At 37.4% G+C, this 15,045-nt stretch overlaps 1 protein-coding gene across 1 annotated transcript; it reads left to right on the top strand.

Moving 5' to 3' along the window:
• Positions 1-475: 475 nt before the first annotated feature.
• LOC133872438 (uncharacterized) lies at positions 476-12,064 on the top strand. The gene is made up of 4 exons (XM_062309945.1): positions 476-778; positions 9,185-9,809; positions 10,336-10,612; positions 11,743-12,064. The coding sequence occupies exons 1-4, from the start codon at positions 664-666 to the stop codon at positions 11,791-11,793; spliced, it is 1,068 nt and encodes a 355-aa protein (XP_062165929.1). The 5' UTR covers positions 476-663; the 3' UTR covers positions 11,794-12,064.
• The last annotated feature ends 2,981 nt before the right edge of the window (positions 12,065-15,045 follow it).

Raw genomic sequence — 15,045 nt, 5'->3', positions numbered from 1 at the left:
GTCATATGTCCCATAAGTCCCATATGACCCATTGGTATTATGTCAAAATTAAAAAACCAAAAAAGGAAAAAAAAAAAAATAGAGGTGGTTGAAGCACACGTATCTTTATGATAATTTCTATACCAATAATACCATAGGAATTGATCCGATATAAAAATTCAAACCTTATCAAATTCAATAATTTAACTTGAATATTAAATTACGTGAAATATTTTAGATGATGAATAGGAGAAAACGGAGAAAAATGAACTGGAGGTTGATGGGTTTCCTAGTTTATGCAGTCTACCGTATGAGCCAAACTGTACCGGAAATAAATAAATAAATAAATAAAAAACGATATTTATCGAGGCCTCTTTTGAAAGAGAGAAGATATGGGTAGACTTTTCTTGTCGTTTTGGGTCTTCACATTGAGGAAGAAGAAAAGGTTTTTTGACGCCGGGGCATACGCATAATATAAAATCTTACCCTTTCCCTTCTTTCCTTCTCTCTCTCTCTCTCTCTCTCTCTCTCCTCTGGTGGGATAAGAAAGGAAAGGGTGCCTTCCTATCTCTGCCTAAATGCACCGAAGGCAATAACCCTTTCCTTCTTCTTCTTGACTAAGAAGAAGAAGAAGAAGAAGAATCTTCTGGGAGAATTTTGAAGGAGAGAAAGCAGAGAGAGGTCATGGCCATGGACACCACTGCTACCAACGGCGGCGTCGATGGGCTCAAAGATAAGGAATCGATGGTGGACCCCTTCTTGGTTGAGGCTCTCCAGAACCCTCGTCACCGTCTCACCAGTCAGTATTATTTTGTTTTCAATCTTGTTTACTTTTTGGGCCTTAAATCTCGTGTATCAAACCCCAATTTTCATTTAATTTGTTCTGGTGCTTATGGGATTAATTGCTTGGTGTTCTATAAATTCTGGGTCTGGTTGGTTTTAGGGTTTATGGGTTTTGGTTGTTTGTTTGGATTGGATTGGATTGGGTTTAGGGTTTGTTGAATGGCTAGATTGGGGTTTGTTTATGTAGTTGTGATTTTGTCAGATCTGGGTTCAATTTGGGGTTTACCTTTTGTTTGGCAGCTGGGAATTTGATGAAATGGATAGAGAGTAAGACTATAGATCCATTTATTTATGTTGAATTGGTTTGTGGGATTTGAAAGTTTGACCTCAATGAAGGAAATAAGTGGCCAATGAGCCTCAATTCGGTTGGGATTTGTTACATTTGTATCCCGAATGATGAGAAACCTAATTTTTTCCTCACTTTTATGGAGTAATTCTTGTCCTGGACTCACCTTGTCTGTGATGTTAATTCTTACTTCTTCCATATAGATGTTTATCCAACTGTCTTATGCGGTTTTTACATTGATGTAGCACGTGAAGGCTACTAGTATTTCTTGGACCAATTATGCTTTGCTGAGCAAATATAATTTTATTGAGTATTTTCTTCCTGGACTCGCTGCATATGGGATGATAATTCCCTTCCCTCGCAAAAGATTGAAATTTTACCAACTAAATTTCTAATAAGAAAAGTATACAGATCAAAGGGGTTCTTTTTAGCAAAAACTTGTGTCAGGACGAAACCCTTTCCAACAAGTGAAAAGATCTACGACTCTTTCAAGCTAAACCAACACGGCTGAAGATAACATTCCATAATGTAGAGACTCATTATAAAGTAAAGAAAAAGAAGTGGATAAAGAGAGACAAAAATTACGTGGTTCGGCCATGGGCCTACATCCACAGTTGTGAAAGCCTTAGAGGCTATATCTTTTCTTGATCGATTTGATTGTGTACGAGGCTCCATTTATAGAGCTTTACAAGTGATTTCAATTGTTTCAAATGTAAACAAATCCCTTAAACTAGGGTAAACAAAATCCCTTAATTTATGATAGACAAATCGCCATTTATCACAAAGGATTTCTATCCTTATCATGCTGCCTCAAGATGAACGTTCCGTTAGTGAGCATTGATCCTAAACATCAAATGGTTGAAGAAAAAATGGGAATGAATTGGTTTTAATTTTAATTTTTTTGGAGTGAACATAATGGGGAGTGGTTTGGTGGGGTCAAATGGATTACAGAAGGAGTGAGGGCACTGTTTTACGAAGAGGACACCATATGGAAACCGTAACGAGATGTCTAGGGCTTTTTTTGTTTTTTGTTTTGTTTTGTTTTGTTTTTTTTTTTTTGAGAAAAAGATAGAAGATGGGTATGGATGTAATTGAGGCCGGCTTGATGGTGGTTGTACTTCAGGAATTTTGTGGGGTTGCAAGGGTAGAATTCGGTGGTCATGGTGGTGATTGGGAATGGGATATTGTGGGCACTGTCTCTTTCACTTTGTGTGGGTTGAGAGTTTGGATCTCTGTTATTCAGGGATATTGGATGTAAATTTTATTTTATTTTATTTGGGGCTAGAAACAAAGGAAATTTGAGGGTTGGTGGTTTTTGTTGAGTTGAGTTGATGGGGAATTTTGGTCATGGAGGATGATCGAGGCTGGGTTCTGTTTGTGGCTTTTATTTTGTGAGGCGGTTGATTTTGGCTATGGTTGAAGATGCGTAAGGGATGAAAAACCCCAATAAAAAAAAAAAAAAGAAAAAGAAAAGGCATGGGATCAATGTTATGGTTGGTGGTTTTTGTTGAGTCTCAGAGTTGATGGAGAATTTTGGTCATGGAGGATGATTGAGGCTAGGTTCTGTTGTGGCTTTGATTTTGTGAGGCGATTGATTTTAGCTATGGTTGAAGATGCGGAAGGGATGAAAACCCTAAGAAAAAAAAAGGCATGGGATCAATGTTATTCGCATGAGTTTTTGAGTTTTGATACCATGTAGAGATTCATAATTAAGTAAAGAGATGAAAATAGAGAAAGAGAGACATAGAAATTATGTGCTTTGACCATATACATCCACATTTGAAAGCCTTAGAGGCGGCTATATCTTTTCTTTATTGATATGATTGTGTACAATGCTCTATTTATGGAGCTTTACAAGTGATTTGAATAATTTCAAATGTAAACAAATCCCTTAAATTAAGGTAAACAAATCCCTTAACTTAGAGTAAACAAATCACCATTTATCACATAAGGTATTGACAATCTCACAATGGAGTAGAAGATGATTCGTAGACTCTTCACTCCTCTTACACATGCAACACCAATCAACCACAACAATGTCGTTTTCTAAAAAGGTTATCCATGATGAGGATTTTTCCTAGGGCGGTTGTCCAAGTAAAAAACGCCGCTCTTAATGGGACCTTATTCTGCCAAATACACTTTCAGGGGAAAGGAGCGCTATCTAATGGTAAACATCACTCTCTTGGAAGGGGGCTTAACAAAGCTTGTCTTCCCTTCCCTATCTCAATTTAAGGGAGTACAAGAAGTTGAAAAGAATGAAACAAAGAAATTCACCTCCCAATTGTGAGTGCTCTTATAAAGCTTACATTCTACTAATGAGAATCACTAGATAACGGCAAGTAATTTGCAACGGAAGCAAATACTATAGAAATTTGGAAAAGCTTCTTTAAGGGCCCAAACTTGCTCCACATGCCATGCCATAATCTAATATTAGAGCTATCTCCCGCATCAAATATGGTATGACTAGAGAATCCCCCGACCCCTCTTGATATTTTTCCATAGCCCCACCCTATAGGATCCATGGACCTCTTTTGAATATCACCCACCCCACGCATTGCCATATTTAGAATCCATTACGACTCTCCACAAGGCCTCTCTCTTATGCAAATAACGGCAAAGCCACTTCCTCAAAAGAGCATTTTTGAACAAAAGCAAGTTTCGGACCCCCAACCCTCCCTTAAAAATTGGAGAACAAACCTTATACCAGTTTTACTAGGTGAAATTTGAACTCTTCGCTTAGCCCACCCAATAAAAAGTCCTGTTGTAACTTCTCTATCGATTGACAACATCAGCAGGTAAGGGAAAAAAGAGATAAAATACGTAGGCAAATTGGGTAGGGTACTCTTGATTAAGGTGATCCTTTCACTATTAGACAAGTACATCCTCTTCTAGCCAGCTAACCGACGCTCTATCTTCTCAATAACACCATCCCAAATAGATTTGGCTTTAAAAGAAGCTTTCAACGGGAGGCAAAGATACCTCATAGGCAAAGAAGAAATCCAACAACCAAGAATATTTGCCAGTCCATCAACATTATTAACATTACGCACAAGAAACAATTATGGGTTGGCCAGATTGATTTCAAACCAGATGTAGTTTTGAAGCATAAGAATAGGGCACAGAGATAGCGTAGGTGGTCTGGGTTTGCCCCTTAAAATATCGAGGTGTCATCCGCAGATACGAGGTGGGAGATGTTAAGCGCTCCCCATGTTCCCGACCCCACAACAAAACTTGAAAGAAGGCCTCCATCTATTGTAGCATATAGCATTTTACTTAGAGCCTCCATGACAATGACAAACAACAAAGAAGGTAAAGGATCTCCTTGTCTCGTGTTGCGAGAGCTACTGAAAAATCTAGGAGTGTCATTCATCAGAATAGAGAAGTGCACTGAAGAAATACATTGCTTTATCTAAGAACGCCATTTCATCCCAAAACCACACCTCTTCTACAAGTATGATAAGAGCTCCCAATTGACATGATCGTAGGTCTTTTCGATAACACAATAGAGCCATTCTCCAAATCGGCACCAACAACCGGTTGCCCCTTTGGCCCCTCCAACTCCCCCATCTCTTTCACCGATCGCGGCATTATCCATACAGCACCAAACAACTGCAATATTGTACTCCGTAATTTTATGTGGGCTAGCTAGGTTGTTCCTGTGTATACTCCCTGTGTACTTAGGGGCGCCTTACGCTTTTTTTAATGAAATCATCTTACTTATCAAAAAAAAAAAAAAAAATTTATAGCAACCATACAATGTAGGAACAAATGATCAATGGACTCTCCACGGGTCTTACACATATAGCACCACTCCATCACAATAATATTCCTCGTGTAAATTATCCAAAGTTAGAATTTTCTCTAAAGTCGCCGTCCACACAAAAAAAGCCACCCTCGGAGGAACCTTAACTTTCCAAATACTCTTCCAAATAATAGAAGACTGTATTGGACTAGATAAAATCTTATAGTAAGACTTCACTTCAAATGATTTCCTTCGTGATGGAATCCAACAAATTTTATCCTCTCCTTCATACCTTACTTTAAGAGAATACATCTCAAAAAATCTAGAGACCACTTCCACCTCCCAATTATGTACAGGTCAAGTAAACAAAATATTCCATAGAATGTTACCATTTTGTCTCTGCATATTCTCCTCCACCCATTTATCCTTACCACATGCAATAGTAAACAGTTCTGGAAAAAGAAGCTTTAAAGGTAGATCCCCTCACCACACATCATGCCAAAACAAGATTCGAGAACCATCTCCGACCTTATATCTCACATGAGCTGCAAAAGCATCCCAACCCCTCCTAATGCATTTCCATACTCCCACTCCAAAAGAACCCCAACCTCCTTTGAACACCAATCACCCCTCATACTCCCATATTTAATATCCACCACCTTTTTCCAAAGAGCATTTCTTTCAATAGCAAACCGCCATAGCCACTTACCCAACAAAACTTTATTAAACTGAATCATATTTCTCACTCCTAACCCCCTCGAAACCTTCAATGAACAAATGATAGACCAATTAACCAGGTGGAATTTAGACTCATCTCCAATACTTCCTCAAAGGAAATTTTTCTGAAGTTTTTCCAAATGATTAGCCACTCCCACTGGAATAGGGAAGAGGGACAAAAAATGTTGACAAATTCGAAAGAGTACTATTAGTCAATGTTAACCTCACACCCTTTGACAAATACAATTTCTTCCACCCCGCCAATCTATTTTCCATCTTCTCAATAATGCTAGTCCAAATATTAGAATCCTTATACTTAGCACACAAAGGAAGACCCAAATACTTTATAGGAAGCGAAGTCAGACCGCACCCAAGAATGCTAGCCAACTCCTCCACATCCCCTACAACACCAGCACCTACAGGAACAATCTCGGATTTAGACAAGTTGATTTTCAACCTTGAAGCCGCTTCAAAACATAGCAGCAAACATCTCAGATCTTGGAATTGTTCAACATTATGGTCACAAAAGATGAAGGTATCATTTGCAAATAATAAATGAGACACCATCATAGCCTCTTGATATCTTGAGCCCATAGAGAACCTAGAGAGTCGCCCACGTTCCATCGTTGCAGATAGCATCAGACTTAAAGCCTCCATCACCAACACAAATAGTGAAGGAGACAAAGACTCCCCTTGTCGTAGACCTCGTGAACTATTAAAAAACCCTGAAGGCGACCCATTGATAATGATAGAGAATCATACAGTTGAAATACTATGAGCAATCCCACCTCGCCATGTCTCTCCAAAACCACATTTCTCTAATAAATAAAGCAAAACCTCACAATTTACATGATCATAGGCCTTCTCCAAATCCAATTTGCAAATAATACCCGGTGTTCTAGAGCGAAGCCGGCTATCCCATTAGCCACCAATATAGAGTTCAGGATTTGTCTCCCCTTGATAAATGTAGTATGAGAATGAGAAACAATCTTCCCTAACACCGACTTCAACCTGTTTGCCAGAACCTTTGAAATGATTTTGTACATTCCACCTATTAAACTTATAGGTCGAAAATCCTTGATTTCCACCGCTCTGGCTTTCTTTGGAATAAGCGAAACAAAAGTAGCGTTTAGACTCTTCTCGATTTTTTCACTGTTATGAAATTCCTTTAGAACCACAATAATATCAACCTTTAAAACCTCCCAACACTTTTGGAAGAATGCCTTAGCAAATCCATCAAGACCTGGGGCCTTATCACCTTTGAAATTCCATACTACCTCCCAAACTTCATCTTCTTCGAACTCTCGTTCCATTAATATTCTTTCCCCATCATCAATGGAAAGAAAAAAGTAAATCATCTGATTCCCATTGATATTGCTTACGGTACAACTTTTTATAGAAATCCACAATGTGATCCTAAATAACTGTTGACTCATCAGTCAGATGTCCATCCACCACTAGTGTTTCAATTGAATTATGTCTCCTGTGTGAATTTGCCAACCGATGGAAGAACTTCGTATTAATATCACCCTCTTTCAATGTTTATGGGCCTAATGATGATGGTGAAAGAAGAGGGCTTTGGGATGAGCTGGCTGGTTTGATGAATATATGGGAGATGCTTTGGTGTATGGGGGGCGGGGATTTTAACATAGTTCGGTCTCTATGCGAAAGAGGGGGGGAAGCGAGGTCATCACAGGCAATGGTGGAGTTTTCTGAGTTTACTTTTTAACAGGGTCTCATGGATATTCCAATGGTTGGGGGGAGATCCACGTGGTCCAATCTTATAAACTCCACTAGACTAAAATGTCGAAAATCTTTGACAACAAACCTGTGTTTCTTTGGGATGAGAGCAATGAAAAAATACAATTTTCTATGATTTAAAGGAAACTTCTCTTGTTGAAAAATTGGTGTGTTGGACACTTGAGGATAGGATTTTGATGTCCACGGTGTCTAACATTTATTGGAACACTTGTAAAAAAATTAAGCTCCATTTAGATGAAGACAGCTTGGAATTATGAAGGTTATTGTGTTTGTGTCTAGAAAGTTATGATGATTACTAGTTTTACAATGTTATTATTTTTCTAATGCATAAGAGACAGTCAAACACTGATAAATAGATATATTTAATAATTTCTTTTTAGAAGTAGATAGATATGATTAATATCATGTCTTCACAAAAAAAAAAATGTAAACATATCTACTGTGTCCTCATGTCTGGACTTATGGAATTCCCATGTTGGAGACCTTGTGCTTGTTTCAGAGCTTCTGCTGTTTCCAACTTTTCTCCCAAAAAATATAATTTGTTGAACTATGTATTCATTGTTTGTTTGTATAGCGTATAGCTGATCCATAAAAATAATTTGACCAGTTCCCTAATCATTGGAAAGACAAAAGGGGCTTTTTTGTCCATAGGAAGTGGTTTCCTTTGGCTGTAAGCCTCTAACACAGAATTTAAGTATATATGTTATTCTATGTCCACACAAAATGCAAATTAGTCTTCACAATAGGGTTTGCACATCAAAGAAATGTTCACTGAGCAATAGTTGCAGCAGGCTGGTAAAATTGAATATGAAAATTGAATTTACTTGGTGGTCATTATTGCATGAGAACTTTTAACTCGACGTTTATTTGGAGGGAGAGGAGGGATGGAAAGTGGTAGGGGGCGATGAAACCTCCCTGGGTACACTGAAACTAATCCACCAAAAAGTGGTTGATTGGGTCTCTCTCATCATTTTCCAATTTTACTCTTATAATGCGCAACATACAGTAAAATTGACAATTTGACATTAAGAGGGTGGCGTCCTTTCTACTCCAGCCCCCTCTTCACCCAAAAAAATTAGGCAGAGGTAGACTCCTATTCCTTTCCCTTTCCCCTCTCCATCCCTCCTACTTTCCCTTCTACTAAACATACAGGTTCGTTGTGAGGAGTTGTCTGGCACTTCATTACTGACCTTTTGACTGCTGGTAGTAGTTGCTGCAGAGGGTGGTATGTGTTTAACTTGTCCAGTTAAGTTTCTCCTGACACTTGAAGCCATGTTGTTATCCCCTTTAACGCAGCTGCACATACCTGGTGACTGGAAGTGGTGTGAGTATTAGATTTCAGCTCTGATGTGGCTAAACTTCACCTAGGCTACAAATAGGTCCCAAGTAGAGGTCTGACTAGGCCAGGCATTTCACTTACACTGATAAATCCATGTTGCTCTTGATTGGGTGCCACCCGCATGTATATCATGATTCTAGTATGTTGTGGATTGGAGCTATAGTATTTCTGCTTTTGTGGGAATTTTTTTTTTTGGTCATAATTGTGAATAAGGTGGTACACAGTTAGAGGTAGACTGATGTTTTTGGGTCTTTGAGGAACTGAATGTGTTATTCTCTTGCCTTAATTTTCTTTTTCCTCTAATTTTATTAGCCTAATCTTCCACTGTATATTGTTTCATCTGATGGTGTTTAGTGTTCTCTTCAAGAAACTTTCGTTGAGAGCAACTTATTTAGTTGCTTGTGTGTATTTTTTTTCATAATAGTTTGATTTTCTTTCTGCTGCTCCGTCAAATTTTGTTTTGTTTTATTTTTTAAATTAAACTAGTTCTCAGTTTCTATATATCTTTTTGTTTCAGTTCTACGAATGGAACTCGATATTCAGAGATTCTTGCACATGCCTGATCTGCAGCAATTTGAGTTCCAACATTTTCCTACTTCCTACCTTCGACTTGCTGCACATCGTGTTGCTCAACACTATGGCCTCCAAACTATGGTTCAGGATATTGGCTCTGATGGTCAGGGAAATAGAATTGTGGTGAGGAAAATAGGAGAAAGCAGATACCCTGCTGTGTGTTTATCTGAAATGCCTGCAAATCAGGCAGAAAAGGATAAACCTGAGAATGTTAAAATTGCCATCAGGCGTAGGCCAAACAGAACATTTGTAAATGAAGCTAATGATGTAGGGATCAGACGAAGTCCTGTGAGAAGTGTGGAAGAGAGGAAGGAGGAGTATGACAGGGCACGGGCTCGCATCTTTAGTAGCCCTAGCAGTCCTGATTCAGATGATTCATTTTCTCAGGTCCCAACTGAAGGGAAAAATATTTGTTTGATCAGGGATGAGAATGAAGGATGCAGGAACTCTATGATTGATCAAGAAAAGAATATTAGCTTCAAGGATGCTGGTACTTCATCTCGAGTTGCCATTTTCAGAGACAGGGAAAAGGATCGTACTGACCCAGATTATGATCGCAGTTATGAGAGGTAGCATTCAGTTTTTTGTTTTGGGTTTGAGATTATGGAGCTATCTAGATTGTGGATGTTTATGTAGCAAGGAGACTTCTGTTTTAGTGTTTTTGGCTGTGTTGTACTTCTGACAAAGACACTTGCTGCAAACCATTTCAAGCATTGGGCAATGATGGCTGTTTTGAAATTTGCTGTCTCTGCCTTTTCAAGAATTAATGCCTTTTATCCTTTTCCACGTTTCAATTTTTCTGCCCTTGTGATGTTGGGGCTCTTCTCTCTCTCTCTCTCTCTCTCCCCACTGTTCTTTGGGATTTATCAGGAAAAAAAGAAAAACCGCAAAGATGGATAGGGAATTAATTTGCTCACTTGTTATTGGACATTGACACTGTTTTCTTATGGCAGCTATTGTCTTCTTTTGATCTGATCCTTGCTTCTGTGAAACCTATTTCAGTGCTTTTTTCCAGTATTCATCATCCAACATACAGTCCTCTATTATGAAATAAGTTCTGTTTATTGATAAACTTGAATTAATTCACTGGTACAGGTATGTTAGGAGCCTTCCAGCTAATCAAAACTATAGCTTGGTGCCTTTCAATATGCAAAAGGTACAACCTCCATTTCTGCAGTATGATACTGGTTTTTCTCAGTTGGGTCAGATGCCTAGGACGCTCAGCTACAGGCCTCCTTCGAGCCCTACTATGAGCCCTTTTTGTGCCATGGGATTGAATCAGACGTCTACCGATGCTGGATACATGCAGTGGCCAAGTGCTGCAATGATGTATGCACATTCATATGAGCCATTTAGACACGCTGTTTTCCAGGTAGACTACATTTACTTAATATACTTATTCTGTCCAAAGTGAAAAACCAGTCGTGGCTAATGCTTTTAGGGATATGAAGAGGATGTATTATTTGTAGTACTCAACTTATTGAGTTCTGTATTTCCTGGCTGAAGGTTTATGAGTAAGACCTGATGACAGGTGGTTGGTGGCACATTAATGACCTTTTGTTGACTTTTTATATCTGGTTTGCAAATACAGTTACAAGGCCATCTTCTTCTGCCTTTAGATTGATACATTATTTTATTTTCTTCATCATGCAATTTCCAGTTACACCATATCAGGGCTTTGTTATTGAAATCATTTATTTTGAACTGAAAATGTCTTGGTAATTTATTACAGAAAGATGATATGATTAGGAGTACTAAGAGTTGCTAGAAAATAGTTGACAAGTATGTAATCACTCTTTCTTTCTTTTTTGGGTGGGGGGGTGTTATGTAAATGAGTCGGCACTTAGCAGCTGCCCTGGCATGAACATCATGCTTGTTTTGGCTTTCTCTTGTTAGTGGTTTTTTATCACACAAATGGAAATGGAATTCAAGATAGCACTCGTGGCTTTCTGAGAAGATGATAATAATAATATTAATGGCATTACTCACAAAAAACATGGGGGCTGACAGCAGGATATTGATGGTAATTGATTATTATATTCTAAAAGTTCTGCTTACCTCTCTCCTGTCTTGCTTATCTATATTGGGAATGCTGTCAAGGGCCTTTTTTTTTCTTTTCTTTTCTTTTGGCTTTTTCCTTTAAATCATGCGGATAAATTACTGATAAGTTTAGAAGTAGACCTTTTTCCTGATTCATTGATTATTTTTGGGAAAGTTCATCCTGGAAATGGCTGTGTTTGCAGCACTAGGGTTTGGGCTCTATACCATTTCTTAAATTCAAATTTGTGGATTTTTCTCAATATTTTTTAGACTACTTTTAAGGGATTCTGATTAGGCTGGCTGGCTGGCTGGTCATTTTTCTCATTTACTTCACAAGTTTCTTGATATTTCCCTACCTCTTCATGGTGGGATCTGTGATTCGCAATTTGTGTGCATGCTTTTAAAAGTAATTGTATGCTCATTGCTCAATTTACATCTGATTCACTTTTTCTAACCGTGCAGGCTCCATTCTCTCAGCAGCCATTGACATTTGATTATTCACAGAATCATTAACTGCCAATTATGTGGGGATTGCACAACCGATTTACATGCAGCATCTCATTATACCTTTAGAGTTTTGTGCTACTAGTTGTACTGTTTTTAAGACTGTTATAGGCCTCTCTGTTGCAGTATTATTTTGTTCCTTTTTCTGGTTTTTTTTTTTTTTTAATTAGTTTGTTTCTTTTTCATTTTGGATATTATATTAGTAATGGAGTGTAATGATTTTACTCTTCATCAGACTAATACTTTTTGTAGTGGAATCATACTTTTTAGTTCGTGCTCTTATGTGATTTTTTTTGGCTGTCCTTATTTGTCAGAGGCATATTGCTTAGGAAGTGCCAAATCTTATCATAAAGCTTATGTTTAAATAATGCTCAGCTGCCTAATTGGTTAGGGAGTGACCATATTGTAATCAGCTTATGCTTTTGAATTCGTTGACCCCAAGAATGAAGGCAATCATCTCACATGGGGGGGTTTGTATAAAGGAAAAATAATATATATCACATAACTGGAATGCATAATTGCCAACTCTGATAATTTGATTCTGTATTATAAATTAGTGAAGATTATTCTCTTTTTGAATAATAATTGTAATCTTGATTTTTAAAAAATAATAGGTCTACTTGTTGTGATAATGTGATGTCCCAAAGGGACGGCTAGGGACCCAGCTCTTGTCCTGTCCTGTACCTAATCTGTCCCATATACACCACACCAAACAAAAGCATTTTGGTTGTTTTTCTTCAGTTTGGAACCTGGGAGCTGATTTTGAGTACACATGGGTTTCTAAGTAAAAACAAATTCTTGAAGATGACTGACAGGGACTTTGCCTTTTGCCTTTCCATTTAATTGCGAATAATTTATTTGAGAATGCAATTATTAGGTGAGATCCAGAGTGTCTTCCACCTGCCTGCAACTTCAAAGTGCTTGGAATCTTTAGTATCTTACATGTGTCTGCTCGAGGCATTAATATTATTATTATTATTATTAATAATATTAATTCTTTTATTTTTAGTTTTTTGGGGTGGGAGTGGGGGCCTTGGGGGATTCCAAGGCTCAGTAACAAGTGCACAACTTTGATGGGGCGCATGTGAGACCTGCTGCGGAAGTTTCAACCCTTCACCGTCATACCCATCAATAGAGCACTCACAAGAATAGTAATGCTAAAAGTTTATTTTGTATTACTCTTGTATCTTTTTAAAAATAAAGTGGTTTTTAAAAATTATTATTGGGCGTGTGATTAATCACTATTAAATTTTAATCAAATGGTGAATTTAAAAATTACATCAATTTTTTTTTAGGAATACAAAAGTGACATAAGAGACTTATAGAATTACTCATTATTAGGGGCCTATAAGGTCAAACCAATGGAAAGAAAAAGCTACATGTGAAGAATCCATCCCAAGACAAAATAGAACTACATGGAATAAAAGGTTCTTTAACACAAAAAAAAATAAAAAATAAAAAATAAAAAATAAGAAAAGAAATGATTTGTATCCTTTCCATCTTTTTACTTTTCAAAATCATTATTGGATATGTGAGGTTAATGTGCGGGATTTATATGGACTCTATAGATCAAATGGTAATTTTGAAAAGCGCAAAAATGTAATAAAAAAAGACCAAAAGAAAAGGTGTACAGCACTCTCAAAAAAAAGAGAGCTAATGCGAATGTGAGAAAGGTTAAGGAAAGATGTATTGCGCTCAAAGAAAAAAAAAGCTACTACTTCGCATTGCCAAACTAGGAGAGCTTGATTGTTGAAAAGTCAAATACATTGAGGTGATGCAATGAAATGATTATGAACTCAAATCAATACTAGCATACACCAAAGAATGTGATGTGCTGCTTAAAGAGCGTTGGATAAAAAGACTGAAAACCCCCGGGTAGATAATCTCTATCCAATCATCAGGATCACGTTAACCAAACAAATAAGTTAAACATAATGCAGGCAATTTCAGGCCAAAGTTTCTACTCTAGTATTCTTGCTTAACCACTGAAAAACTCGAGCATGTTATGTTTGAGTTGCAGAACAAATAAATACCCCCAACAGATTAAGAAATGGCCACAATTTGAACTCCTATCAAACTCCTGACAGAAGTAAATTTATTTAGGGGAACTCAAAGAAACCCTTTCCAAACCATTTATCCATTAATATATGATGATAACACAATCATCACAAGATGCATAGGTTGCCTTTCACTCACATGCTTGGTTTAGAAATCTAATACTTGAGATGAGCCAGGTGATGATCATCAAAAGAAAATTCTTAAACCTGATGGCACCTGAAAGGAAACCTAGAAATCTTAACATTCCTTGGGACATGGTAAATTTTGCTCCAAGAAAAGGTCAAGCTGGAAAGAAAAATCATAATAAAGTGTTGTCAAAATTGTGAGCAGGATCAGTAAGGTTAAATTTATATATAGGGACTTGAACTTGTCATAGGAGAAGTTATATTTTGTCCACAAAGAAGGCCAATCAAGTTAAAAGAAGTAGCTTCGGCTGCCACTTCAATATTTTCCTCTACAGTTAAAACCGCAATAGTCCATCAGAATAGAACCTTCAAGAGACTTGAGGATTTATCATGTAGATTCATTGTCTCTCACACTTACTCAATATGTATGTCTGTTCCCACACTTGTTCTCCACAATGAGAGTATCATTTTTTTCTTGTCTGAGCCTGAAATATTGATTCGCAGAAGTATACAATCAAATATCAAGTACTTTATGCATAGTAGAGGCTCTTCTCACCCAGATCAAATTCTCCTAAAGGTAAATCAGTCCCTGAATGGATCCTTTTAACAGGTTTTGGTCATGGTGGTTCTCTCATGAAAGAAGCTGACGTTTAGCATAAAATTGAACAAATTCAAGCATAAGAGTGAACAGTAAAGCACACAAGGAATTGCAGCATATTGGGTTGAGAAACTTGGAGTAGAGAAGCGAAAAATAGATTCAATTGAACCAGAAAGGATGTTTTCATATGACCAGCATCTTAGTAGGTAAATTGACTGAAAAATAATGACAGCACTACCCAAGCAACTCTGATTCTAACTGGGAAGCTGAACGACTTAGGCCAGATTTGAAATCTCATAAGCAAAATGAACAATATGATTGATAATCCAAAATTTGAAAACAAGGAATTTTTTATTTGATGAAGATGCATAGCTATGTAAAAAATTTCAGAGTTTTTCACAGACCAACTACAAGTATACAGTTTTTACTATTCACTTCAATGTACAAGAATTGAAGGAAAGTAAGCACTCTTTGAAATCT

Source organism: Alnus glutinosa, chromosome 7, assembly GCF_958979055.1.
Source record: "Alnus glutinosa chromosome 7, dhAlnGlut1.1, whole genome shotgun sequence".
Classification (NCBI taxonomy): Eukaryota; Viridiplantae; Streptophyta; class Magnoliopsida; order Fagales; family Betulaceae; genus Alnus; species Alnus glutinosa.
This window is presented reverse-complemented; position numbering and strand designations above follow the sequence as displayed.